General features: G+C 53.0%; 1 protein-coding gene and 1 long non-coding RNA gene across 3 annotated transcripts; one reads left to right on the forward strand and one right to left on the reverse strand.

Annotated features, from left to right (window-relative positions):
• Positions 1-8,118: 8,118 nt before the first annotated feature.
• Positions 8,119-10,511, reverse strand: LOC124506385 (uncharacterized). 2 transcript variants are annotated; one of them, XR_006960744.1, is made up of 3 exons: positions 10,367-10,511; positions 8,326-8,455; positions 8,119-8,224 (listed from the first exon to the last, which is right to left on the reverse strand). It is a non-coding gene; the product is annotated as an uncharacterized LOC124506385 (long non-coding RNA). The 2 variants fall into 2 exon arrangements; XR_006960745.1 differs by lacking the exon at positions 10,367-10,511 and adding an exon at positions 9,392-9,681.
• A 127-nt stretch (positions 10,512-10,638) lies between these two features.
• Positions 10,639-22,892, forward strand: UPK2 (uroplakin 2). Its single transcript, XM_047072370.1, has 7 exons — positions 10,639-10,689; positions 17,383-17,440; positions 19,960-20,774; positions 21,221-21,352; positions 21,541-21,679; positions 21,941-22,011; positions 22,381-22,892. The coding sequence occupies exons 3-7, from the start codon at positions 20,699-20,701 to the stop codon at positions 22,515-22,517; spliced, it is 555 nt and encodes a 184-aa protein (XP_046928326.1). The 5' UTR covers positions 10,639-10,689; positions 17,383-17,440; positions 19,960-20,698; the 3' UTR covers positions 22,518-22,892.
• Positions 22,893-25,432: the final 2,540 nt, after the last annotated feature.

Here is a 25,432-nt window from a genome sequence, read left to right on the forward strand (position 1 = left end):
TAAGTTCAAGCGTATTCGGCATGTCCTGTAGAGCAGCCATGTAGAGCGCTCCCCTGGGTGGGGCTGTGACTCATTGCCCCAGCGTAGGTTCCAGGTCGGGATGCGGAGCTGAGCTCCGAGCAGCCACGAGTTCTGGGTGGAACCCTGGAGCGAGCGAGGAGAGAGGGGCCGGCGGCCCACTGCCGGAATCGAGCGGCTCCCTCTACTGGCGAACTCGGGGAATCACCAGGGGTTTCCGTGTATCTGTGTGTCACCGTGTCACGAGGAGTGTCACAGGTGTGTCAGCGAGTATCGGTGGAAGTGCCAGCACGGGTAGAGGTGAGTGAAGGTGCCTACTCATGGAGCAGTGTGGGTGCGACAGTGCCATGCGGGCCTGTCTCTGCAACCACAGAATGTACACACACAACCGTATCATGGAATACAATTTACTTTGGGGCTGGAGGCGGAGGGGGAGTGAGGAGGGCGGCTCTAGGGCTGCATATTATCTGAGATTACCTCGTGAAGTGATTAGGACGAAAGTCGGTTCCAACCGAGACTCCTCACCAACCCCATACCGATGGGAGGAATTCAGGACTGAAGAACAGTTCTTGGGAAGGCACTCTATCCCCTAAAGGAACTGACGATCCAAGAAAGGGTTAACTTTGAGCCCTACAGTGGCTTCAATCATTGGCTCAGAGCACTGTCAATCAGAGTTCTGGGGCGGGGTTCCCGGGCCGCCTGCGGACTGCCCAGGGCCCCTCGCTTGCCCCTAGACCCCCACATCATTTTACTTCTGGGCTGCGCCCACACCCCTATCTTGGTGGAGACACCTTCCTGGGCCTGGAGGAAGAGCAGATCCGGGCATCCTGGCTTCCCCACTCACTCCAGCTGCCTGGCTTCCTGATTGATGGTGATTATTATATAATAGACCTGCTGGACAGAACCGTGCCAGCGCTCGGAACACTTTGCCCCCTCCTCGAAGCGTGCCCCAAGGTCTGGCACCAGCCGCACCAGAGCCCGCTGCCCAGCTCTGCCGGCTCCCCCAGCACCACCTCCACCCCCGGGCGGGAGACCCCTGGGCCACCTTCCCCGGTGGACCTGGGGCCACGTCTTGGGATGGGGCGGGCGCCAGGCTGGGAGTCGGGCGGGCGCCCAGCAGGTCTCAGTGTCGGCCTGCAGAGTTTGGCTTTACCAGCGCCTCGCCGGGATTGTGGGACCCACCTGGCCCCTCGAACCTGAACTTGGAACTTGGGAGCCAAAAGAGGTGGGGATAGGGGGCGCAGGGGCCAGGGTGGAAAGGGAAAGAAGTTTGGGAAAGGTGCGGGGGCAGGAAAAAGGAGCCTGGGTGAGGGGGCCGGCAGGGGCAGTGGGGGAGGGACTCTTATCCTGACAGGGCTCCCGCCTTCCCCGACTGGAGGGTTTGGAAAAACTGAGCAGGCAGCCAAGGCTTGGCTGGAAATCCTGCAGCCCACCCTCCTGGGGACACAAAGCTGGAGGGCGGAGGCAGGGCGGGGGAAGAGAGCACGACCCCGGGGAGGGCAGGGCCTCTTTTGGGGCTGGGGGCCCAGGGGCCAGGTCCCTGGGGAGGGGGTTCCTGGCGCTGTCTCCCTGCAGTCTGTTTCCCCCTTCTCCTCCACTCCCCCTCTCCTCGCCCCCCCTCCTCCCCCTCCCCGGCTCCAGTCTTGCAGATTGCGGGCAGACTTAACTCCTTGAGTGCCAGCCTGGTGGACTCCGAGGTGGTGACGCTGGGAGGGAGGAGGGAGGAGACTCCGGACCCCACTCCCACCACTGTTTAACACCTTGTGGCCCGGAACGCAGTCTCGGGATCTGGGCTGGTCAGAGCCCTGGAAGGTTGCCTGGTACTCGAGGAGAGATACACAAAACCCGGCACCCGAGAGCTGCGTGATCTGGCCCATTCTGCTGCCAAATCTTAACCGTCTACACTCCCGCCACCCCAGTCCTCTGTGTCTCTCCCTCCACTCTTCGGCTGCCCTCCCCCCACTACCCGACCCACCAGTCGTTACAAAGGTCCCCGGCCGACAGAAGGCTCGTGAGAACCCGGAAGTCTGGGTTCTGTGGCTGCCCCAGCATTCTCTGTATCCTCTGTGAGGCCCAGCGCGGGTGACCACAACCCGTGCCTCTTTTGCCTCCAGGGGGCTCCTTCACCTTTCTGCGGAGGTAGCTGCCCAACTGAGGCAGGGAATGGTAGCCTCCGCCAGCCCCGGCTGGAACAGGGGCCTGAGTCACTGGAAACCCTGACTTCACCTCCACCCTAGCCCCTTTCTCGGGCAACACCCCCTGCGCCATCAGATTTGCCTTCCCGTTCGGCTCTGAATGGCTCTGCCCGAGCAAAGTAAACCAGGCCAGGCAGGAAGGGGTTAACGGAGCTAGCCGACTCCGTGTGAGAGCCAGGTGAGGCACCGCCCATCTTGGCCCTCAGGTGTGTGTGGGTGGGGACGTGGAGGGACACCGACCTAGGGGCCGCTTTTTTGCCCCCTGGTGGCTAGATCTGGCCTAGCAGTTGCAGGCGGAAGCTGCGCGCCGCGCCGGTGGGGATGGGTGGAAAGACTTTGCAGACAGTTAGAGGACTCCTCCTGCGCGAAGAACACTTCCGGAGGGAAAGAGAATCCTCTGGGAGAGCTCGTGGAAGCAGGGAACTCCCACAGGCCCTGCCATGTCCCCCTCACTCAGCGGGCTGCCTCAGCCACTTCCAGATCTTTGCCCTCGGGGACTCCACTCGCGGGTCTCGGGTGCCCAGGGACCTGGAAAAGGGAGGGGGGAGTGAAGACATGGGCTCTGTCTCAACCTAATAGAGGAGGTCAATCGTGGGGCGCTGCTCCTCACCTTCTTTTTCTTCTTGTGCCCCCAGCCTTCCCAGAACTCCCATTCCCTCTGGACCCCAGCATCATATTCAAACCTGTAGTCAGCCTTCGGAGCTCCTACCAGCTACCCTGGCACACCTTAGCTTCCCTCCCCTCCAGCCAAGTGGCCCTCTGGGTTTCTCCTCATAAAAGAATCCCTCTTGAGGGATTCTAGGTGCTCACAACTGCTTCCCCTTATCCCCCTCAGGGCTTGAGACCCTTCCTCCCCTCCACCCCAAGCCCTTCCAGGTTATTGAAGGCCTTGTTCTTGCCGGCTTCCTTCCTTCTTTTTTGCTGTTCCTTTCAATTGGCTCACTTCCCTCCCTCTCCCCATTTCCCATTATCCTCTAAGACTTTCTTTCTTTCTTTCTTTCTTTCTTTCTTTCTTTCTTTCTTTCTTTCTTTCTTTCTTTTTCTCTTTCTTTTTCATGTTTATTTGTTTTGGAGAGAGAGAGACAGAAAGTGCATGCATGGAAGGGGCAGGAGGGGCAGAGAGAGAAAGAGAGAATCCCAAGCAGGCTCCGAGCTCACTGCCAGAGCCCAACTCGTGACCTGAGCCGAAATGAAGAGTCAGGCCGACTGAGCCACCTGGGCGCCCCAAGAATTCCTTTTTCTAAATTTTTTTTTTTCAACGTTTATTTATTTTTGGGACAGAGAGAGACAGAGCATGAATGGGGGAGGGGCAGAGAGAGAGGGAGACACAGAATCGGAAACAGGCTCCAGGCTCTGAGCCATCAGCCCAGAGCCTGACGCGGGGCTCGAACTCCCGGACCGCAAGATCGTGACCTGGCTGAAGTCGGACGCTTAACCGACTGCGCCACCCAGGCGCCCCAAGAATTCCTTTTTCTATGGGCACTTCATGCACACAGGGACCCTGACTGACTCAACATTTCCCTTTTCCTCCTGGAATCCTTCTCTGACCAACCCATGGACTTATTCATTCAAAAACCATTTTTCAGGACCTACTATGCACTGGGCACTGGATGAGACGATGAGTATGTGTTGGGGAACAAGACAGATGTGTCACCCTCAGAGCCTGCAGTCTAGGTGGGGATGGATAAGTGAACAAGTGATCTCAGTTCATTGTCATGAAGCCTTGGGGAGCATCTCGGAGAGACACCTATCCTGGACTTGGGAGTCTGGAAAGTTTCCGGCTTGGGAGCAACATCTGAGCTGAGACTTACTTTAGCCTAAGGTGTGGTTCCGCCCAGGTGAACAGTACATCTCACTGGAGGCCTAAAGATAGAACAGGATTCCAACAAGGGACCTCACCAGATGTTATGGCGGGGAGGGGGGGGGGTGATCTCTAAGGCTGCACTCCCAAACAACCCATTTCTTTTTTAAGATTTTATTTTTGGGGGCACCTGGGTGGCTCAGTCAGTTGAGCTTCCGACTTCGGCTCAGGTCACGATCTCACCGTCTGTGAGTTCGAGCCCCGCGTCGGGCTCTATGCCCACAGCTCAGAGCCTGGAGCCTGCTTCGGATTCTGTGTCTCCCTCTCTCTCTAACCCTCCCCCACTCATGCTCTGTCTCTCTCTGTCTCAAAAATAAATAAAACATTAAAAAAAATTTTTTTTTAAGATTTTATTTTTTATTTTTGACTTTTTTTGAGATTTTTATCTTTTAAGAGCCCACAACCCCAAGATCAAGAGTCGCACGTTCTACCGACCGAGCCAGCCAGCTCTCCCCCAAACAACCTATTTCTAATAAATTTTCCAAGTCCCAAAAGAAAGAGGACTGACCTGAGAATCTAGAGTATGTGACCTTGGCCTAGTCACACCCAGTCTCTGGGCCTTAGTTTTTTCAAATGGAAATCAAGAGGGTTGGGGTTTATCTTCAGGCTCTTTATCAGGAAGATAGCAATTAAATAGAAGGCTTGGTTAGTTAAGAGAGAAATACTCACTTAGCTCTGGTGGGCTTGGGGAGGGATAGCAGCATTCAGAAGCCCAGGAGAGGCTACCACAAGCAGGGGCCCAGAGAAAGCCACCTCCTACCCCTCACCGTACACGTTGACTGGCAGGTTTTTTTTTTCCTTCAATGTTTATTTTAATTTTTTTTATAACAACGTTCATTCATTTTTGAGAGACAGACCGCGACGGGGGAGGGGCAGAGAGAGAGGGAGACACAGAATCGGAAGCAGGCTCCAGGCTCTGAGCTGTCAGCACAGAGCCGGACGTGGGGCTCGAACTCACAAACTGTGAGATTGTGACCTGAGCTGAAATCGGACATTTAATCGACTGAGCCACCCAGACACACCCTATTTGTTTTATTTTTGAGAGAGAGAGAGGAGAGAGAATCCCAAGCACGCTCCACGCTATCAGCACAGAGTCTGACATGGGGCTTGAACTCACAAACCTGTGAGATCATGACCTGAGCCGAAAACAAGAGCTGGCCACTTAAACGACTGAGTCACCCAGGAGCCCCATCGCCTGGCAGTTCTGAGTGCTGGGAACATTTAATTTCTGCCATCAACTGAAGGCATGAGCCTTTCTAAGACGGTGCTGGGAGGAGCGAGCATGGGGGCAGGGAGCACACATAGGATACATTTAGTTGCCGCATTAATTTGCTCTCAAGTGTAGCACTCCAGAGCTTTTGTTTTTAGGAGATAGAATGTTCCCAAGTAAGGAAACTGAGGCCCAGAGTGGTGAAAGGACTTGCCCCACACCACGTGGCTGGTGAGCAACGGCTAGAAACGATGCCCAGGCCTCCTGATTCCCAGTCCAGACCCTTTCCACCACACCACTGTAGCATTTGCTTCCAACTTTCCATTGGACTTCTTCCTGTGTCTGGCTCATTTCCCTGGGAGGCCACGAGATCTGGGAAGGCAGGCTTGGCCTTCTTATCTGGACATCCCCCAGAGCCTGGTGCAGAGCTCTGAACACAGGGAGGGGTGCCCAGATGCCCCAGGCACCCCCATCCCCCCTTTTCTGTCTCATCATGAGTCTCTTTACAGGCACGGAACTCTCTGGCCCAAGGGAAAAATGGCACCCCTGGATTGTGGACAACCCCCTGAACGAGGCATATCCTCAGTCCCAGCAGGCCTGCTCTGTGACTTCCAGAAACCGCTCTGTGATGGACTTCCGGGGGCCTTATCTTCTCCATCTGTCAAGACCCATAACCCCTTCTAATTGCTAGGGTACTTGCAACTTGAAGTCCCAGATGAGGAAATGTTTTTACAAGACGTAACTCTGAGGTAAGGGAAGAAGCTTCACGATCCAGTCTGTTTCGCAGAATCCCGCAGCCTCGGGACCCCGTCTGCTGGGACTAGGGTACCGCCTCACGGGGTGCCCACACCCTCGCACTGTGCTGGACCCCGCGGAAGTCGCAGGAAACGAAACCTGAATCTATTCTGCGATCCCGCCAACTAATTTCCCACAACCAAAAATAATTTCAACAAGGAATCCCAATTTTCACTTGTATCTCTTTGGGCTGCTCCAGTTCATGACCTACAAGGCCGCTTGTTAAAATTCCCTTCCCCCTTTTCTGCTACACCTTGCAGCAGCTACCTGTCTCTCTGCCTCTCTCTCTGTCCTCTGGAGTCAACACAGCTTTTCTGCCTCTCTTTGCCCGCTCTCTTCTCCTTAGCGTATGGACTGGCTTAGCCTGTCAGGCTTCATTATTTTCCCTTTCTTTCACCCGTTACCCAGATTCTAACACACAAGCTGCTTGGTTCCTGCCTCCTGTTTCTCCCCAGCTATTCCTCCAGTTCTCTGTATCACAAAAGCCCTGGAACTGAGTGGGCCTAGACAAGATTTCCAACAACAGGTGAGGGATAAAATTATCTTGGGGTGGGGGCAGGGAGAGGGGAGGCAGAGGGAGGCTGAGAACAGTCAATGATGGATAAGTTTTGATCCTCTAACAGGCACCTGCCCTCAAGGAGCTTATGAGGTGGAGACAGTTAAAACGCAATAAACGTTGCTAAATAATTAAAAGATGTGGACCTGATGTGATCAGCGCGGCATCCTCGGGGAGACCTGTGGAGAAAGAGGAGATTGACCTCAGGTCCAGGGGAGGGCAAGGGCTTAGTAAGGGGCACAGAAAGAAGAAAAGCAATGGAATCACAGATCTGGGTGGGAAGGGGCCTCAACAAAGAACAACTACCTAGTTCAGGTTCTTTCTGATGCTCAGCTAACAGCCCTGGCAAGCAGGGGATCAATCACCATCTTCTTGAACACCTCCAGCCGTGGGAAACTTACTGTCTCCCAAGGAAGCCAGTTCCATTTATGAACATTTGTGGGTTTTCTTTTTAAGTTTATTTCTTTATTTTGAGAGAGAGAGAGAGAGAGAGAGAGAGAGGGAGCTTGTGCACCAATGGGGGAGGGGCAGGGAGAAAGAGAGAATCCCAAGCAGCCTTCATGCTGTCAGCACAGAGCCCCATGTGGGGCTTGATCTCATGAACCATGAGATCATGACCTGAGCCGAAATGATGAGTCAGACATTCACTTAACCGACTGAGCCACCGAGGTGACCCTGGCTTTTGGTTTTAATTAAAGTTATCTCATGTATTTAAAGTAAGTCTAGGCCCAACATGGGGCTTGAACTTACAACCCTGAGATCAAGAGTCATATGCTCTACTGACTGAGCCAGCCAGGCAGCCCTATGAATGAGCATTTGTTTTTCCTTCCTTTAAGCTGAACTCTCTCCCAGTGGTCTTTACTTATTAGTCCGCACGCGCTACCTCCTCGGGTCACAAAATGTAAGACTAGTTCTTCCTCCTCATGATAACCCTTCACTTATTTGAGCTTCAATGACTCCTGACTCTTCTCCTCCTACCCAACCTAAATATTCCCAGTTCAATAAACCCTCACTCCCATGATAACACCTGGCCAATTTAGAGTCAAGCAAGGCTGTCAATCCTCTCCTTTATTCCAAATACCGTATCTCTATTAATACGACCTAAAATTGAATTTACTTTTGGCAACCATATCATGCTGATGACTCAGACTGAACTTACTAAACCCCTCATTTCTGTGATTCTGTTTCACCCGAACTGCTTTTTCTTTTTTCTTTTCTTTTTCTTTTTTCTTTCTTTTTTTTTTTTTTTCACGTGAACTGCTTCTAAGCCTCACCATTGTACAATGCTGAGGTCTTACACGGACCTTTGATCATTTCATCTTGTTAAGTTGGCCTGACATTCTATGCATGGAGACGATTGGGGGATCCTTATCTTGTCCTTCAAAGTGTTTACTATCCTTCCAGGGCTATATGTGTGAAATGTGCTACTACGTTTTCATATCAGATAATGATAAAAAATATTTAACGGGACAGAGATGAAGACAAAACTCTAAATGACACAGTTGTCCTCCTGGTTGATACCGGTCTGTGTCACACTGAGACGATGATACATGGTTTTGTAGGTGGGATGGAGTCAGATGGTAGTGAGCCTCCAACATGTAAAGAAAGAATAAGAAAATAGATTCAGAAGGTTTTTGCGCACAAGAGTCTTATGGCAACAGGTTGATGTAGCAAAAAATAAAACACCAACTTTGGAACTCTGCACATCTGAAGCTGAATCTCAGCTCGATCGCTTTCTCGCTGTAGAACTTTGAGCAAATTACTTTAACCACTCAGAACATCAATTTCTTCTCTTGTAGTATGGGATAACGCCTCCTCGACTGTGGAGATTAAGTGAGATGATATATATGAAAAGCCTCATACATAAAAGGCTCTCAATAAACTAAGAAGAAAAAGCAGGAGAAGAAAGGAGGAGAGAAGAAAGTCGTGTTTAGAACAGGCCTAGTTTCGGCGGGGGGGGGGGGGGGGGAGGCGGGCGGGGGGCGGGTAGGGGTGGCAAATTTATGATAGGCCCAAGTAAGAAATCCAAGTGTAAAATGAGCCTCTGGTGAGGCCCAGATTGACTGGATGCTTGGTCTAGGGCAATATATACGAAATGGCGGAGCGCTGGAAGTGGATCTGGGTGACATTTCAAAAGGAGAAGTGATTCACCTTGGATTCTGGCTACGTGTGTGGAGAATGACAGAGAGGAGACACGGGAGCACAAAGAGAAGAAATGGATTAGGGAAGAAGGGTTCAGGGGCGTCTGGGTGGCTCCAAGTGTCCAACTTTGGCTCAGGTCATGAACTCACGGTCCGTGAGTTCGAGCCCCGCTTCGGGCTCTGTGCTGACAGCTGGGAGCCTGGAGCCTGCTTCGGATTCTGCGTCTCCCTCTGTCTCTGCCCCTCCCCCGCTCATGCTCCGTCTGTCTCTCAAAAATAAACATTAAAAATTAAAAAAAAAAATAGAAGGGTTCGTGTTTAGAGTGGTGGAAGTTGGCAGGATAGTAGGACATCCCAGGGGGTATCACCAACGAGCGGGTGGAGAGATTTAAGGGGAACTGTGTGCAGAAGAAGTCAGAGGGAAGGTTAGGTGTTTCGGAAGCACCCTGGTAGCTGTAGCCATTGGGTCAGGTCTCTGAGGGTGAGGTGGGAAGGTGGGAATCGAACCGACAACACTAGCCTACAGGACACCCCAGAGCCACGCTGATTTCCCTCCCCACCCCCCCACCCCCCACCTGTCAGAGCTGAACCGGAAAAACTCGACCTCACATTCACCTTTGCATCATGCCTCAGTCCAGGGCCCGCTGGGACCCGAACCCTGTCCCTCCAGGCCTCTCTGCTTCTCGGCCCTGATATCAGAAGGACAGGAGTTCTTATCTGGTCAACGGACTCTAGCTTGTTGCTACAATCATGGGCTGGAAAAGGGAGAGACGGGAGGGGACCTGTAGAGAGAGATTTGGACGGAAGCGGGTGGGGACAAATGGAGAGCGAGTGAGAAACACAGAAGCTGGGACAGGCAGGGCAAGGTGGGCACCATGAGTAGGTAGAAATGCGGGCTGATGGAGGAGAAAAAGAGAGACCGAAGGAGGGGGCAGAAAAAAAGATTTGCGGAGAAACTGATGAAGTGCAACTGAGAAAACTGTTGCCATGGTGACGGGTCCAGAGGAGGGAGTAGGAATATCAATCGGATTATGAGTTGGGGGAACGGGGAGGGGGTCGCTCAAGACCCAGAGGCAGTGCCCCCCACCCCCGCTGGCCGGCCCCAGCAGCCCTCCCGCAGCGTGAGGACCGCCTTCCTGAGAGGCCTCCCAGAGGCCAGCCCAGGGAGGACCGTGGGGACACAAGCATGGGAGGGGCCCAGGGCTCTGGCACTTTCTCCCCTCCTCTCCAGCCTGGGCTGGCACAGATCTGTACCCCCCCCTCCCCCCCACCTCAGCGTGCCTCACTGGCTCTGGGACAACCTGCTCCACCCACCCTACTTTCCGTCCTCCCCACGTCTTCCTCCTCGCAGCCCCCAAGTGAAGCTGGGGGAGGGGACTTGTGTTAAGAACGTACTGTGTGCCCCGCACGGTGTTGGGCACCTCGCGCCTTGTTTCATCCGGGGCCTCACCGCAGCCCCGTGGGCTAGGTGCGCCCCCCCCCACCGGCAGACAGGAAACCCAGACCAAGGCCCCAAGCTGGAAAGTGGCCGCCGCCTAGCTGGCCCATCTGCTCCAAAGCCATTTTCTGTCCTCCGAGCCCCCTGCCTACCCTTCGCGGCCCCGCTTTCCGCCCCCTCAGGCCAGGATGGGAGGTGCTGGGGGGAGGCCCCGTTCAAGGCTCGAGCTCCATTCCTAGAGACAGAGAATTGGGGACACTTGAGGCAAATGTGCCACAGCCAGCACGGCCTCCAGGCTAAGTGGGAGGCGCAGGGGAGCTCAGAGCTCAGGGCTAGGGGAGTGGGGAGGAAGGGCTGAGGGGGAGAGGACTGTGGGGCTGAGGGGAAGCTCTGAGGCAGGCGTTTCCGGCAGAGCTGAGGAGAAACTTCCAGCAAGGCCCAGTGGGGAGCACTCAGGCTTGCAGCGTCTGAGCTGGTGAGTGTGACTGGGGGCTGGTGTTTGATTGCAGGTCCCTGCAAGTGGAAGTGGCTATGTGGTGGCGGCGGGGGGGGGGGGGGGGGGAGGGGGGGCTGTCTCCCTCCCCCTCCCTCGGGCGGCTGTACAAATAACAGTTTTGTAAAGGGCACCGGATCTGATGTGCATATCAAACAGGGCCTGAGGAGATGGGAGAAGGCAGGGTTCAGGGCTGTGACCTTGGGTAGCCGTGCCAAGACTACCCCTCCCTGCCCGAGGGTGGAGTGGGGTTCCAGAGGATTCTGACCCCTTCCCACCGCCTTGCTTTTCCTTCTAGTGGCCACCTTGAAACACCTCCCTGTTCTCTCTGGGGATTGGCTGGAGCCACAGCCTAACCCGGAAGTTGCTGGGGGTGGGGGGTGGGGCAGAAATTAGCTGGACCCCAAGAGGGGCTAAAGGTCACAATTCTGTTGCCCCCCCCCCCACCGGTTCGCTGGGTTTGAGTTCCCAGGTCTCTGCCCCTCACCCCTGTAGAGGGGGGTGAGGGGATAGAACGCCTTCCTCTGCAGACGTGACCCAGGGAAGACTGACCCAGACCGGCTCACCCCTTCACTCTCCACTCTCCACCTATTTATCCCGGGAAGCCCTCCTGACCTCCTTCCCCTGCCCATGTTAGGTTTCTACAGACAACTAGAAGGGGACCCGGCCTGAGGTAAAAGAACGGGTGGAAGGGAGTCCCCCCCCCCCACAACTCCTACCCTCCTCTTTCACACCTGCCCTCCCGAGGCCCTCTGGTGCCTTGGCCCTTCCCTGAACCCCAGACCCAGCTCCACCCAGACAGCCAGTCCTTCAACACCCTCTTGTCCAGCCCCGTTGTCCTCATCCACACACCCTCGCTCCCAGACTGAAGCAATCTCCATGACTTCTACTTGCCAAAGCCAAGAAGCACACTTCGAATCTCTCTGGTGCCCTATGAACCAGTTTGCTGTGGGCCACGGGTCCTGGAAGCATTCTTTGGGGACCTGGGACACCACTCCCTCCTGGCTCTTTTCTTTTTTCTTCTAGGGAAGCTTCTCAGTCTCTTTGGCAGGCTCCTCTTTGCCTTTGACCCTAGTGGTGTTCCCCAGGCTCTGTCCTTGCTCTTGTCCTCTCACTGGGCCGCGCTCCTCCCCCAGGCTGCAGCTGTCACACCAGGGCCCACAGCCCTCCTGAGGTCCAGACCGGGAATCGGGAATCGCAGATCTCCAGCCCCTCCCAGAGAAACCTCCTCCCACCACCACCTGCACCCCAGCTGGTGAGGGTGCCGCCATCCACCCAGCTGCCCAAGCCACAGCCTGGGAGGCATCCTTCACCCTGCTCCCCACCCCGCCCCATAGCCCTCCCAGCCAAACCATCACCTTAGAATTTTCTCTTCGGTCATTTCTTGCCCAGAATTGTATCTCAACAGTGTGTCAAGAGACATCTCAAATATCTCCCAACCACTCATCCAACACAATCTCTACAGTACAACGAAAATCATCTTTATAAGATACAAATTTGATCATGACACTCTCCAGTTTTAATCCTTCAAGGGCTTCTTTGTATCCTTAGGAGAAAAATTAAAATTCTTAAATTTTTTTTTCAACGTTTATTTATTTTGGGACAGAGAGAGACAGAGCATGAACTGGGGAGGGGCAGAGAGAGAGGGAGACACAGAATCGGAAACAGGCTCCAGGCTCTGAGCCATCAGCCCAGAGGCTGACGCGGGGCTCGAACTCCCGGACCGCGAGATCGTGACCTGGCTGAAGTCGGACGCTTAACTGACTGCGCCACCCAGGCGCCCCAAATTAAAATTCTTTAAACCGGCTTACAAAGCTCTTCATCTGGTCCTGGCTGCTTCTCCAGTGACTTCCCCAAATTCCACTCTTTTTTTTTTTTAATTTTTTTTTTAATGTTTATTTTTATTTTTGAGACAGAGAAAGAGCACGAGCGGGGGAGGGTCAGAGAGAGGGAGACACAGAATCTGAAGCAGGCTCCAGGCTCTGAGCTGTCAGCACAGAGCCCAACGCAGGGCTCGAACTCATGGAGAACTCACAGACCGTGAGATTGTGACCTGAGCCGAAGTCGGACGCTTAACTGACTGAGTCACCCAGGTGCCCCTCTTTTTTTTTTTTTTTTTTTTAAGTAGGCTTCATGCCCAGCGTGGTGCTGAGCGTGGGGTTTGAACTCACAACCCTGAGATCAAGACCTGAGCTGAGATCAAGAGTCAGACTTAACTGACTGAGCCACCCAGGTGCCCTCCATCAAATTCCACTTTAAACCTCCAGTCACTTAATGAGCATTTGCAGCTCTTTCAGCCTAGAACAATCTCCCCTCTCACTCCTTCCTCCCTCCACCTTCGCCCTGCTAATGCCTACTCAACTTTTAGATCTTCACTTATTTATACTTCCTCCAGGAAGCCCTCCAGGACTGCCCAAGCCCATGTAAGTTACCCTTTCAGTGAGGAGTCTCTCTGGCAAGTCATTTAGCGTCTCTGACCTTAGTTTCCTCATTAATACAATGAGGACAATAACAGTAGCCACCCACAGAGTTTGCTCTGAGGATTAAGCAAGAAAATATAGGAAGGACTTAGTGCAGTGCCTGACATGTGGTAAACACTCGATAAATAATAGCTGTTAGCGTTACTTTTTCTACTGAAATCCTGCTGCAGTGAAATAGTGGACTCTTCAGTATCTCCCATTATACCATAATTTTCCGGGAGAGCAATCGTACTCACCTCTGAATGCCCGGTACTTAGCACAGTGACTGGTACAAAGGCACGTAAGAAACATTTATTGAATAAATTAATTCATATTCATTCGGGCCACTATTATTTCTTGGGTCGATTAGCTCTCCTTCAGGCCTAAGGAGAGGCTTAATTACCCCGCAGTCAAGCCTCCGCCTTTCCTACAATACTGAATTTTGCCACTTCCCTGCTTAAACCCTGTCAGGGCTCCTGGCAGTCTGAAAAACATGGTGGGCCAGGCCTTTGCAGGGCGGTTGCCCAGAAGATCTGCTTCTTTAGATCTGCTCCTCCCGTCCCTCCCCTTCCACTGCCATCCCTCCTTGCCAGGCTCTGCCCCACTGGCTACAGGGAACCCCTCTGCTTTGACAACCCTGCAGCCTCTATCCCTTCAGCCTCAAATATGCTTCCTCCTTGCTCACTGGCAAAACACCACTCCCCTTCCGACACCCTGTCCCAGATGACACCATCTGGGGCACCCAGTGGCAAAGTTGGCCTCAAAGATGTATGTTGTTCAGTTTCACTCACCTTGTTTTACTGATTTGGTTACCTGCCTGGGCCCAGGGGTCCACAGCCCCTGTCCGACCTCACAATGTTGTGATCCATCCAGCTGCAGTGAGGGCCTCGGCTTTCTTTCCCCAGCAGCCACCTGGATGGCCGCCACTCTCCCTCCTGTCCCCGTCCACACGCCCATGCTTCATTCGACCTTGACCTCACCCCTCAGCGCCCCACTTCCTGGCACATCCAGTCACTCCTTTCTGTAACTAGCCCCATCTTGTTCTCCAACCCTTCGGGCTCGCCAATACCCTCAACTTTCCGTGCCTTGAGTCTGGACAACCTGACAGTTGTATCATTTCTGCACTCAAGCTGTTGTGTAATTTGAAAAACTCCCCAAATGTCAAAGTTAGTGTGATGGTTAGTTTTATGTGTCAACTTGACAGTGCCACGGTGCTCAGATGTTTTGTGAAATGTTATTCTGGATGGCTCTGTGAAGATGTTTTTTGGGGCAAGATTAACATTCAAATCAGTGCATTTTGAGGGAAGGCAGATTATCCCATGGTGTGGTGGGCCTCATCCAATCAGTTGAAGGCCCTGAACAAACAAAGACTGACTTCCCCTCTCGCCTGCCCCACAAAGAAGGATTTCTGTTGGTAGATCACCTTTGGACTCCAACTGCAACTCTTTCCTGGGTCTCCAGCCTGCCTGCCTCCCCCTTTAGACTGTGGATTTGCCAAGCCTCCACGATCACATGAGCCAATTCCTTAAAATAAACCTCTCTCTATATATACACATCCTGTCGGCTCTGTTTCTCCAGAGAACCCTGACTAATGCAGCCAGTGCCCCTGAAGACCAGTGGTCCCCAAGCTCAGCTGGGCCACAGCCACCAAACAGCCTTCCTCAAGGCCCCTGGTAGCTGTGTCCTCCTCTTCCCACAAATAGCTACTCAAACTCTCACCCCTCTTCAGGCCCCAAGCCCTTCTCCCCACTGAGTTTCCTACTTCCCAGAGAAAGTGGAGCCATCAGGACAAGCTCCCTTAATTTGCTTCTTGACTCCTCCTGTGGTTCTCCCCCCACCCTCTCTCCACAAAAGTATCGCATTTCTCTCCCTTGTTGCCCCATTAGTTTCTCTCTGCTTTGAGAGTGTCACTCCTATGGCCAAAGGCTAATGACTCCACCTCTGATCTGAACCCCATTTTCTCCCTCCTCCAGTCACACCCCTCTCTCTCCTACGTCTTTACCTTTTTTTTTCCTTCTTGATGCTTCTTGATTTATTTTTGAGAGAGAGAAAGAGAGAGAACGAGCAGGGGAGGGGCAGAGAGAAAGGAAGACAGAGGATCCCCAGCAGGCTCTGCACTGTCAGGACAGTGCCCCATGTGGGGCTTGACCCCACAAACCACAAGATCGTGGCCTGAATCGAAGTTGGAGGCTTACCCACTGAGCCACCCAGGTGCCCCTTTACCTTTAAAAACACAGCAGGTGAGCCTTTTCTGAATCCCAAACTCCCCTCTCCTTCCTTGTCTCCTTGCCTTCCTTTGTTTTACCTCTGCTTCTCCCCTCTCGGTCATCCCTAGACTCTTGCAGTCTGGCTTCTGTCTTCCTCACCTACAGGAAGCTGCTCTGAACGATGTGTGTCCTTCAAGATGCCAAGCCCAGTGGACATTTCTCCGTCCTCCCCTTTGTATTAGTTGTCTATTACTACATAACAACGTACCCCCGAACTTAGCAGCCTGTGAGAACAAGTATTATTCTGAGAGTCAGGAATCAGGAAGTTCTGGCTGAGTATCTTATGAAGGTGCAGTGAAGATGTTGACCTGGACCACAGTCATCCGAAGGCTTGACTGGGGCTAGAGGATCTGTTTCCAAGCTTGCTTATTCTCATGGCTCTTGTCTAGAGGCTTCGGTTCCATGCTGGATGTTGGCAGGAGGCCTCAATCCTTTGCCGTAGGGACCTCCCCGTAGGGGTGCTCCTATGCCTTCCGGAGTGAACAGTCCAAGAGAGAGCAAGAGGAAGGTGCGAGTCCTTTTATGATCTAGCCTCAGAAGTGACCATTGCCCCTGCTGAATTCTATTGGTCACACAGACTAACCCTGCTACAATATGCCAATCCATTACCTCCTGCCAATCCCTTCCCACACTGTTTCCAAAACGCTCTTTCCACAATTAGAACTCCTCAGAGGCTCTCTGTTTCCTTTAGGGTAAAAACCAAGCTCCTTAGTATAGGATCCAATGCCACCGGTGACCCAGCTGCTGGCGAGAGGTATTGTCCCACTCATCTTTGAAGACCTCTTTCTAGCCAAGGTGTATTTGTTCACGGTTCCCAGAAAGTGTCAGGATAATTCACTTCCCTGAGCCTTTTCATATGCTGTTCCCTTTTTGGAATATCCTCTTCCACTGATTTCTCTTTTTTTTTATTAAAAGTGTTTTTTTTTTAAGTTTATTATTTATTTTTGACATAGCTCAAGTGGGGAGAGGCAGAGAGAGAGAGAGAGAGAGAGAGAATCCCAAGCAGGCTCCATGCTATCAGCACGGAGCCTGATGTGGGGCTGAAACCCATGAACTGTGAGATCATGACCTGAGCCAAAACCAAGAGTTGGATGCTTCACCGACTGAGCCACCCAGGCGCCCCATCTTCTTACACTTATTTTAGCCAGGCTACCTCCAGTTCATTCTCCAAAACTCAGCAACTTGAGAGCAGGAATGGCTTCTTGTCCTCTCTGTGTCTCACCTATCATGGCAACTACCACTGAGCAGTTGTTTGACAGATGTTTACTGAATGAATACACGAGTGAGCAGGCAGTTCCTGTGTGCCTGGGACCCCGGTGGCATGCTTAGCATACAAGGAACAGCTGGCTCACATCTCCGTCACTTTCCCGTTCACACTACCTTTCCTGCCCAACCATTTCCCCCTGCATCGATGCCAGAATTGGGAAAACAAATTCCTATTTCTTCCTTTTAATTAATTCATTTTAAGTAGGTTCCATACCCAACGTGGGGCTTGAACTCATGACTCTGAGATCAAGAGTCGCATGCTCTACTGATCAAATTCTGAGCAGCTCTACTGATCAAATTCTATCCCACCTCATTCCCTACTAGCTCTGTGACCTCAGGAAACTCATTTATTGCCTCTGAGCCTCTAGACTTCATCTGCAGTAAGGGTTAAAGGAGAAGATAAGATGAATTACTTAAATTAATATTTATTGAACCAGATATCATGCTAGGCACTCTTAAATAAATTAGCTTGAGTGATGGTCATATTAGTTCAGTGAGACAGATTTTAGGCCCTTTCTGCAGAGGAGGAAACTGCAACAGAGTACTCAGGTAGGTAACATGGTCACAAAGCTGGAAGAAGATTTGGGGTAAGTGGTTGTATCATAGGGAGCATTACATAAAATAAAGGAGCATCTAGGTCTCTTTCAACCCTGAATGACACACAGATTTTCCTTTCCTTCCAGCCTTTTCCTCAGATCTCAAGGATTGAGGCCCTGCCGTTTCCCATCAGACCAACATTTGGTAAGCCCTGCATATTACTTCTCGATCCAAGTCCCCGGGACTCCCCCAGTCTGCTCCCACCGACTGTGACAGTGATGGCCAATATTCCTCCTGCACCTTTATTTTAAAGCATTTTTACACCTGTCATATCTTGCTAGATGATTGAGAAGGAATGAGTCTTCCCATTTTATAGGTGAGAAAAATGAGGTTCAAAATGATATCACCTATCATCAGGAGGACAATAGTCCCCATCAGAGGCTCACATGCCCATGGAGTCAAGTGGACATGGGTTTTTTTTTATTTTTATTTTTTAATGTTTATTTATTTTTGAGACAGAGACAGAGCGTGAGCAGGGGAGGGGCAGAGACAGAGGGAGACACAGAATCCCAAGCAGGCTCCAGGCTCCGAGCTGTCAGCACAGAGCCCGATGCGGGGCTCAAACCCAAGAACCGTGAGATCCTGACCTGAGCTGAAGTGGGACGCTTAACTGATTGAGCCACCCAGGCGCCCCAAGTGGACGTGTTTTTAACTGACTGGCAAGCAGAAGAGTGGCATCCGGAGCAAGAACCATCGGTATACCAGATAGAGCTGGGTTCCCATCTGAGATCCCGTGGCTGCAAAACTACTACATTCTAGAAAAGATAAAAAGTACCATAATTCAGAAAGAGTAGGTCTGCTTTAAGAGCTAACCTTTTAGTCCAGGCAGAAGAGAGAGGTTAAGAACTCCCTGAAGGCAGAAACTTATTTTGCCTTTGCGTACCTGGTGCCTAGCACAGTTCTGGTACTTAATAAAATGTTTGTTGACTTGAGTACGGAGCTTGGCAGGAAGGAGGCAGAAGACAAAACTTGCATGAGTTTAGAATCAAGAATCTGAGGGGGAGACAGCCTAGGAGGTGTGGGTCCAAGAGAGAAACTCCAGACATTTGTGGCCCTGGCTCCTTTACTCCAAATCGTGAGGACATCCTCCAGGGGCACAGGGTGCTGTGGCTTTAAATGACTTCCGTGTGTCAATGAATCTGCTCTGCTAAAAGAGTTATCCTCTTGCTCCTGCGCTTGGCCTCCCCCTCCTCGCAGCTCCCCAAACCCTTCTCGGCCGCTGTGATGGGATAATTAGATGCGAGAGCTCAGCACAGATGATGCTCCAGTTGCTTAGCAACTAATGGTTTCCATGGAGACCGCAAAGCACAGCCTCCAGAGCAGCCAGTGAGCAGCTCGGCAGGGCAGGGAGAAGACGCAACTCTCAGTTCCTCCAGAAACCTGGGGAGGGCCGGGTGGGGAAGGGGGGCTGGAGGGAGAAGGGAGGGCTTAAAGGCACAGGGCCCTCTTCTCCCTTTAAAATCTGGCCAGGGCTCTGCCCTGCCCTACCCCACTCTGCCCCACTCATAATTTCAGATGGGATGGGGGCTTAGATGTGGACCCAACACAACGCACCCTGCAAGAACCCCGACCTCTTCTTTCTGCTTCTTGGTTTATGAGTGAAATGGGAAGACATACCTCCCAAGCCTGAGCATAAACAGCCTTCCGGGTTAGTGATGGGATTTGAAGAGCGAGCATCAGGAAGATCCCCTCGCTCCTAGAATGCCACCACCTACTTCTTCCCTCTCTCCGAAGTTCGAAGTTCTCCTCAACGTGCAAACAGTCCTCTTTCAGTTTGTAGAATGATGGTAGGATCTGATGGAAAAGGGAACAAAAGCCAAGGTGCCGGAAAAACAGAATTCAGTTCTTCACCCCAAGGCAGCCTGTTCTGGGAGACTGGGGAAACACACCTGCCCTGATCTCCACCAGTGTGTGTGTGTGTGTGTGTGTGTGTGTGTGTGTACGGGGTGCAATACGGAACATCTGGCAATTCAAAGTGTGGGCCTCTCAGACTAGCATCAATCGATGTTACCTGGAAACTTGTTAGAAATGTGGACTTTCAGGCTTCACCTCGGACCCACTGAATCAGAAACTGCATCTCATCCCTGGTGATTCATAGGCACATTCAATGTGGAGAAGCGCTGGTCTGAGACCCTCTGACCCTCTGCTTGGGTCTGTGAGTTCTATCCTTACCCTCACCCCCACCCCCCCACCCCGGGCTCACACTCCAGGCTTTGAACCTACCCTTCTTCCCACCATCGGAGTAAGGACACAGCCCCACCAACCCTTTGCTTCCTTACAGGACCCTGGCCCTTCTCTGGGTCTGGGGAAGACAGAATAGTTCATGGCACAGAGACCTACATCAGCGCTCTCTGTACAGCTCTTGGCCTTTCCCTGTGGAGTATCCCGCTTCCCACAGGTGACTTCCTCTCTGAGTCTGTTTCCACATCTGCAAAAAGGAGCCTGTGACATCTGCAGCCCCTTGGCTGTAGGGATAAGTATGTTGGCTCATGTCCACAGTGGGCACTTTCTCCTCGTCTCTCCTTGCTTTCTGCTTATAATTCCCCTTTCACTTCAGTCTAATCCAGCACAGGGCTGGGGGATGCGGTCAGAGGAGTTGTGTCTCTTTTTCATTTTCTCTTACCAGGTCTGTTTCTCCTCTTTATTCTCAATCGTTTCAACAGTGGTTGCTGAGCCAGGCTGACTGTGCCCACCGCTGCTGGATGGGGTTGATGGCCACCCCTCCGGTCTCTCTGGAAGTCTTCCCTGGCGTCCCTCTGCCCAGCTCTCCGGAGGAACCCGGAGGCTCGCATACTCCCTGGCACCCACACCCCTCGGCCTCTCCCAGAGCAGCAGTACCTGGGCCTCGGTGGACACCATGAAGAGGAGCCCCTGGGTCTGCTGCCCCCGTCCCCTCCTACCAGCCTCAGTTTCCCTCCCATCCTCGCCCGGCCAAGGCCCTGGCAGAAGCCCCTCAGCGTTGCTTTCCTTTTCTTGCATGCCACGGCAATCTCATAACTCGCTGCACTCCTGGGAAGACTCCCATACCTGAGGGGGCCAGTCCTCCACAGGCCATGCCCCAGATGCACGCACAGGCAAGAATACTCAGGCCCTAACACGCGGGAGTCCCAGAAGAAGGGGTGATTTCCGCCTCCCACTTTAGTTACTCTGCCCCTCTGCAGTTGACTAAGCCAGCAAGATCCAGCCAGGGCATCCCCACTTCTGACCTGAGAGCCAGCTCCCCCTCCTGAAAAACCTGTCTGGGGGCCTGCCCTGAGGCTGTAGGACCCAAAGGGCAGGTTGGACAGGATTCCCCTCCAGCCACTCCCACCCCAAGACAAAATCAGCCACCCCAGGGGCCAGGCCTCACTTGCCTCAGGAAGCCTCAGCCTGCCAGCACCTGTCCCAGCTCCCAGCCCAGCTATGGCATCCCCGCTGCCCTTCCGGACCTTGCCCTTGAACCTGATTCTGCTGACTGTCCTGGCCCTGGGGGCTGCAGGTCTCTGCCTTCCCTGGCGGGGGTGTGGGGAGGGGAGGCACTGGGCCTTCCAGGGCTCCCAAAGCAGAGCTGGCCTGGCTGGTTGGGGGTGGGGAGCTGATGATGGCAGTGACCAGGCATCAGTCACTGAGCCCAGGGGACACTCCTGGTCCTCTTCCAAACCCAGGAGGCAGAGAGATGTGCCGAAGGGCCCAGGGCTAAGGATTGGGGTAAGGTTGACCTCTGCCCCCTACTGACACCCAGGATCTGGCCGCTTGGCGGAGGACCCGGCTTTTGCGTCCCAAGCCTGCCACCTGGTGGTCACACAAGCAAAGGCCTGTGTTCTGCCGGCGGACTGCAGCACGGCAGGGGAGGACTCTGAATCCTTAGAAATGGCCCCCAGGGGTCAGGGCCAGGAAAGGGGATTGCGTGCCCCCACCCCGAACTCCCTCTTGGCTCCCCAGCAGACTTCAACATCTCAAGCGTTTCTGGTCTGCTGTCCCCGGCGCTGACGGAGAGCCTGCTAGTTGCTTTGCCCCCCTGTCACCTCACAGGGGGCAATGCCACGCTCATGGTCCGGAGAGCCAATGACAGCAAAGGTTTGCTGCCCCCCTCCCAAAGTGGCCCCCTAATCCCCAGAGACCCCTACCCAGGCCACCACCAGCACCCTTTCTCCCACTCCTGCCTTCCTGTAGACCTTTCTCTTGAGCCATCCATACTCTGCTGCCCCTTCTCTTTGGGGCCTCCAGAAACATGACCCTGACCTCACCCCCGATTTCCTGTCCAGTGGTGAAATCCAGCTTCATGGTGCCTCCGTGCCGTGGGCGCCGGGAGCTGGTGAGCGTGGTGGACAGTGGGGCTGGCTTCACCGTCACCCGGCTCAGTGCATACCAGGTGACAAACCTCGCGCCAGGAACCAAATACTAGTAGGTACCAGATCCAGGCCTGGGGCACCTGTTGGCGGAGGCGGGGGGTTGATAGGAAGAGAAGCTGAGTCCTAACATTTGGTGGGAGGTGATATGGTCAGCCTGGCGGAGAAAGTGAGGGTGCAGCTGACGGCGTCTAGAAGGGGCCTCTCTTGGAGGAGGGCACGGCTACGAAGGAGGGTGCCTGGGCTCCGTCTTCTTCCAAGTCCCAGATAATCACTGAGGAGTCTCCACTCTCTCTCTCAAACCCCACTACAAAAGCATTTCCTACCTAGTGACGAAGGGGGCGTCCACTGAGTCCAGTAGAGAGATCCCGATGTCCACGCTGCCTCGTAAGTAACATCAGGGTCCCCCAAACCTCCCCTGGCCCTCCCACCCCATCCCCCGGCTGCCCCTCCCTGTGCCCCCTTAGCTTCTTTGTACCTGTGTCCTCGTACTAAGCCCTTGGCATTTTAAGTGCCTGTTGGCTCGTCTCATAAACTAAAGGTTCTATGCGTGTCGGGATGGTGCCCGATTAATTTCTGTACCCTCAGTGACCAACATAGGAGCTGCTTCGTAAATGTTTGCGTGATGGATGTGTGGATCAGTTGGCTGGTTGGATGAATAAGTGGACGAAGGATGGCTGGATGAGACGGAGAGCGTGGGGTCAGGATAGGGGCTCTTCCTGCCCACGAAGGCCTCCCCGCTCTGTCTTCTGACAGGGAGGAAGATGGAATCCATTGGGCTGGGGATGGCCCGGACGGGGGGCATGGTAGTCATCACGGTGCTGCTCTCTGTCGCCATGTTCCTTCTGGTCGTGGGCTTCATTATCGCCCTGGCACTGGGCGCCCGAAAGTGAGGAGGCCCTCACCAGGCAGCAGGCCTCCAGAGGGTCCGCGACGCTATCCATGTCCCCAGCCCCCGGCTTTGCGCTCTGTGCCTGCCTCCTTTCCTGAAAACGCTGCCTGCTCCCAGACCTCAACCTGGAGGCTTTGGCCTTTCCAGTGCCTTCACCTCCCCTCCCTGCCCCCTCTCACTGGAGCCCTTTCCTCCCTCTGCCCCTCCCCTTGTCCCCAGTGCCTCACCTTCTCCCCACACTTCCTGTCATCCCCTCACCCCCACTCTTGTCAGAATTGGCGCTCCTTCCACTTCACCTCTTTAATCTCCCCCTCCCTCAACAATTCACCCCTCCCGCAGTGATGGAAGTCTCCAGAATAAAGTCTGATGCCGCCTCTGCTGTGTGTTTCCCTTTCATGTGCTCCACCTGTGTGGAACCGAATCCCCGAATCCCCGTTAGGCTCCCAGTCCGCCCTCCCTGCCCCCCCTAGAACAGCCTAGTTGCTCCTCTCAGGAGGCAGGAAGGGGGGGGGGGCGGGATTAGATGCCAGGAGTCAAGAGTCCTCAGAGCCCACGTGGGCTGTGGGTTTTGCCCCCTCCACAGCAGGCCACCCAACCAGGGCGTGGTGCACTGTGTGGGTGAGTCTAGAGGCTGAGGGTGTGTGGTGTTGGGGAAAGGAGTGCAGGCTCTGACTGGGGAGAGCCAGAGAGGGCTACCAGGTTGAGACCCCAGACAGGGTGCTGGGCGGAGGGAGAAATGGAGAATTTTCTAGAGGGGACCTAGGAGGAGGGCAGAGAAATGGAAGAAGCCTGGGTACAGGAGGACAACAGTGGTACAGTCTGGTAACCTGAGGGAAAAGTAACTGGGAACTGAGGGAAAAGAGTAGGAGTGTTCTCCTTTCCAATACACAACTCTTATAAGGATCAGTGATCTTTGCATTGATCTTAGGGGAAATACCAGAATCTTTAAGGCGACCTTCAAGACCAGCCCTGGTCTCTCCCCTAACTGCCCCTCAGTTCTCACCGTGTTCCCTCCAATATCCTCTGTTCCCTCTTGCCTCAGGGCCTTTGCACCGACTATTCCACATGCCTGACTTGCCTTTATGACTCCCCCCATCCCCACTCCATTCTTATTTGCACAGGTAACCCACCTTCTCCAGGGAAGCCCCTGACTTCTACCCCCCGACATTGGGTTGGGTTCCCCTTTCCTGTCTTTCATAGCAATACCGTGGTTTATAATTATATGTGTATGTGATTATTCAGTTGTCTCCCCAACCAGACTGTGTGTTCCATGAGAGCAGTCATTTTCTTCCCAAAGTACCTTTCCTCCACAATGCCTGGGGCATAGTAGGTACTCAGTAAATACTTGTTGAATCAGTGAACAGATGAAGGAATGAATAAGCCCCTGAAGAGAAGGCGGGGACTGGGCAAGTGCCAAAAATTCTGTGAAAACAATAAAAAACAACACAGAGCTAGAAGATGCTGGAACAATGGTGTTAATGACCCCTTCATAGAGTAACATGAGAGCCTCAGAGAGGGAGGCAATGGAAGAGAAGAGCAACAATGTTTATTCATCCCACAAACATTAATTGAGCATTTATTATGTGCCAGGTGCTGCTAGAAGTGCTAAGAATAAAATGTGGAAGGACATTGTTCCTCCCTCCTGGAGTTTATGGAACTTAATGCAAGAGACAGATTCTCAAAAATGTGAACAAGTAAATAAATTAAAAATGAGATACGTGCTGGGGCGCCTGGGTGGTTCAGTCAGTTGAGTGTCTGACTCTTGATTTCGGCTCAGGTCATGATCCCAGGGTCATGGGATCGAGCCCTGTGTTGGGCTCCACACTGACCGTGGAGCTTGCTTAAGATTCTTTCTCCCTCTCCCCAGCTCCTGCACAGGCCATGAGCTCTCTCCCTCTCTCTCTCTCTCTCTCAAAAACAAACAAACAAACAAACAAACAAACAAAACCAACAACAATGTGGTAAGTGCTGTGAGAAATGAGAGAGGAAACAAACACTGGAACTTTGGGTGGGCCTAACAGAGCTGAGGCTTAAAGTCAGGAGACACAGGCAGAGAGGACGTGCCCAGCAGAGAGAATGGTTTGGGCTGTTTCCCTAACTTCACTGCACCAGCCAAGGGGGGGTTTGGGAGCCCAACCTTCCCATGCTGGGGGAAGACCATCAGACTGGGAGTCAAACTGCCCACTGGAATCATCTAGGGGGTTTTAAAAACCTCAACGCCTAGGCCATACCCCATACCAGAATCAGAATGACTGGGGTAGGAGCCGGGCATCAGTATTTTTTCAAGATCCTCAGGAGATCTTGAAAGTTTGGAATATGCAGTAAAGGTTGAAACGTACAGATATAAACATTTTTGAAATTGTGATGAAATATACATAACATGAAATTAACTATCTTAACCATTTTTTTTTAATGTTTATTTTGAGGGAAAGAGAGTGCAAGTCAGAGAGGGGTAGAGAGGAAGAGAATCTTAAGCAGGCTCCGAGCTGTCAGCGCAGAGTCCAATATAGGGCTCCATCCCACGAACTGTGAGGTCATGACCTAAGCCAAAAGCAAGATTCAGATGTTCAACCAACTGAACCACCCAGGCACCCCTATTTTTTTTTTTTAATTTTTTTTTTCAACGTTTATTTATTTTTGGGACAGAGAGAGACAGAGCATGAACGGGGGAGGGGCAGAGAGAGAGGGAGACACAGAATCGGAAACAGGCTCCAGGCTCCGAGCCATCAGCCCAGAGCCTGACGCGGGGCTCGAACTCACGGACCGCGAGATCGTGACCTGGCTGAAGTCGGACGCTTAACCGACTGCGCCACCCAGGCGCCCCTGGGCACCCCTATTTTAACCATTTCTAAGTGTTCAGTTTGGCAGCATTAAATACATTCACAATGTTGTGCAACTACCAACACTATGGGCTCC

The sequence above is a fragment of the Lynx rufus genome, unplaced genomic scaffold (assembly GCF_022079265.1).
Source record: "Lynx rufus isolate CCGP_SWC_20201006 ecotype Redwood Valley unplaced genomic scaffold, mLynRuf1.p SCAF_9, whole genome shotgun sequence".
Taxonomy (NCBI): Eukaryota; Metazoa; Chordata; class Mammalia; order Carnivora; family Felidae; genus Lynx; species Lynx rufus.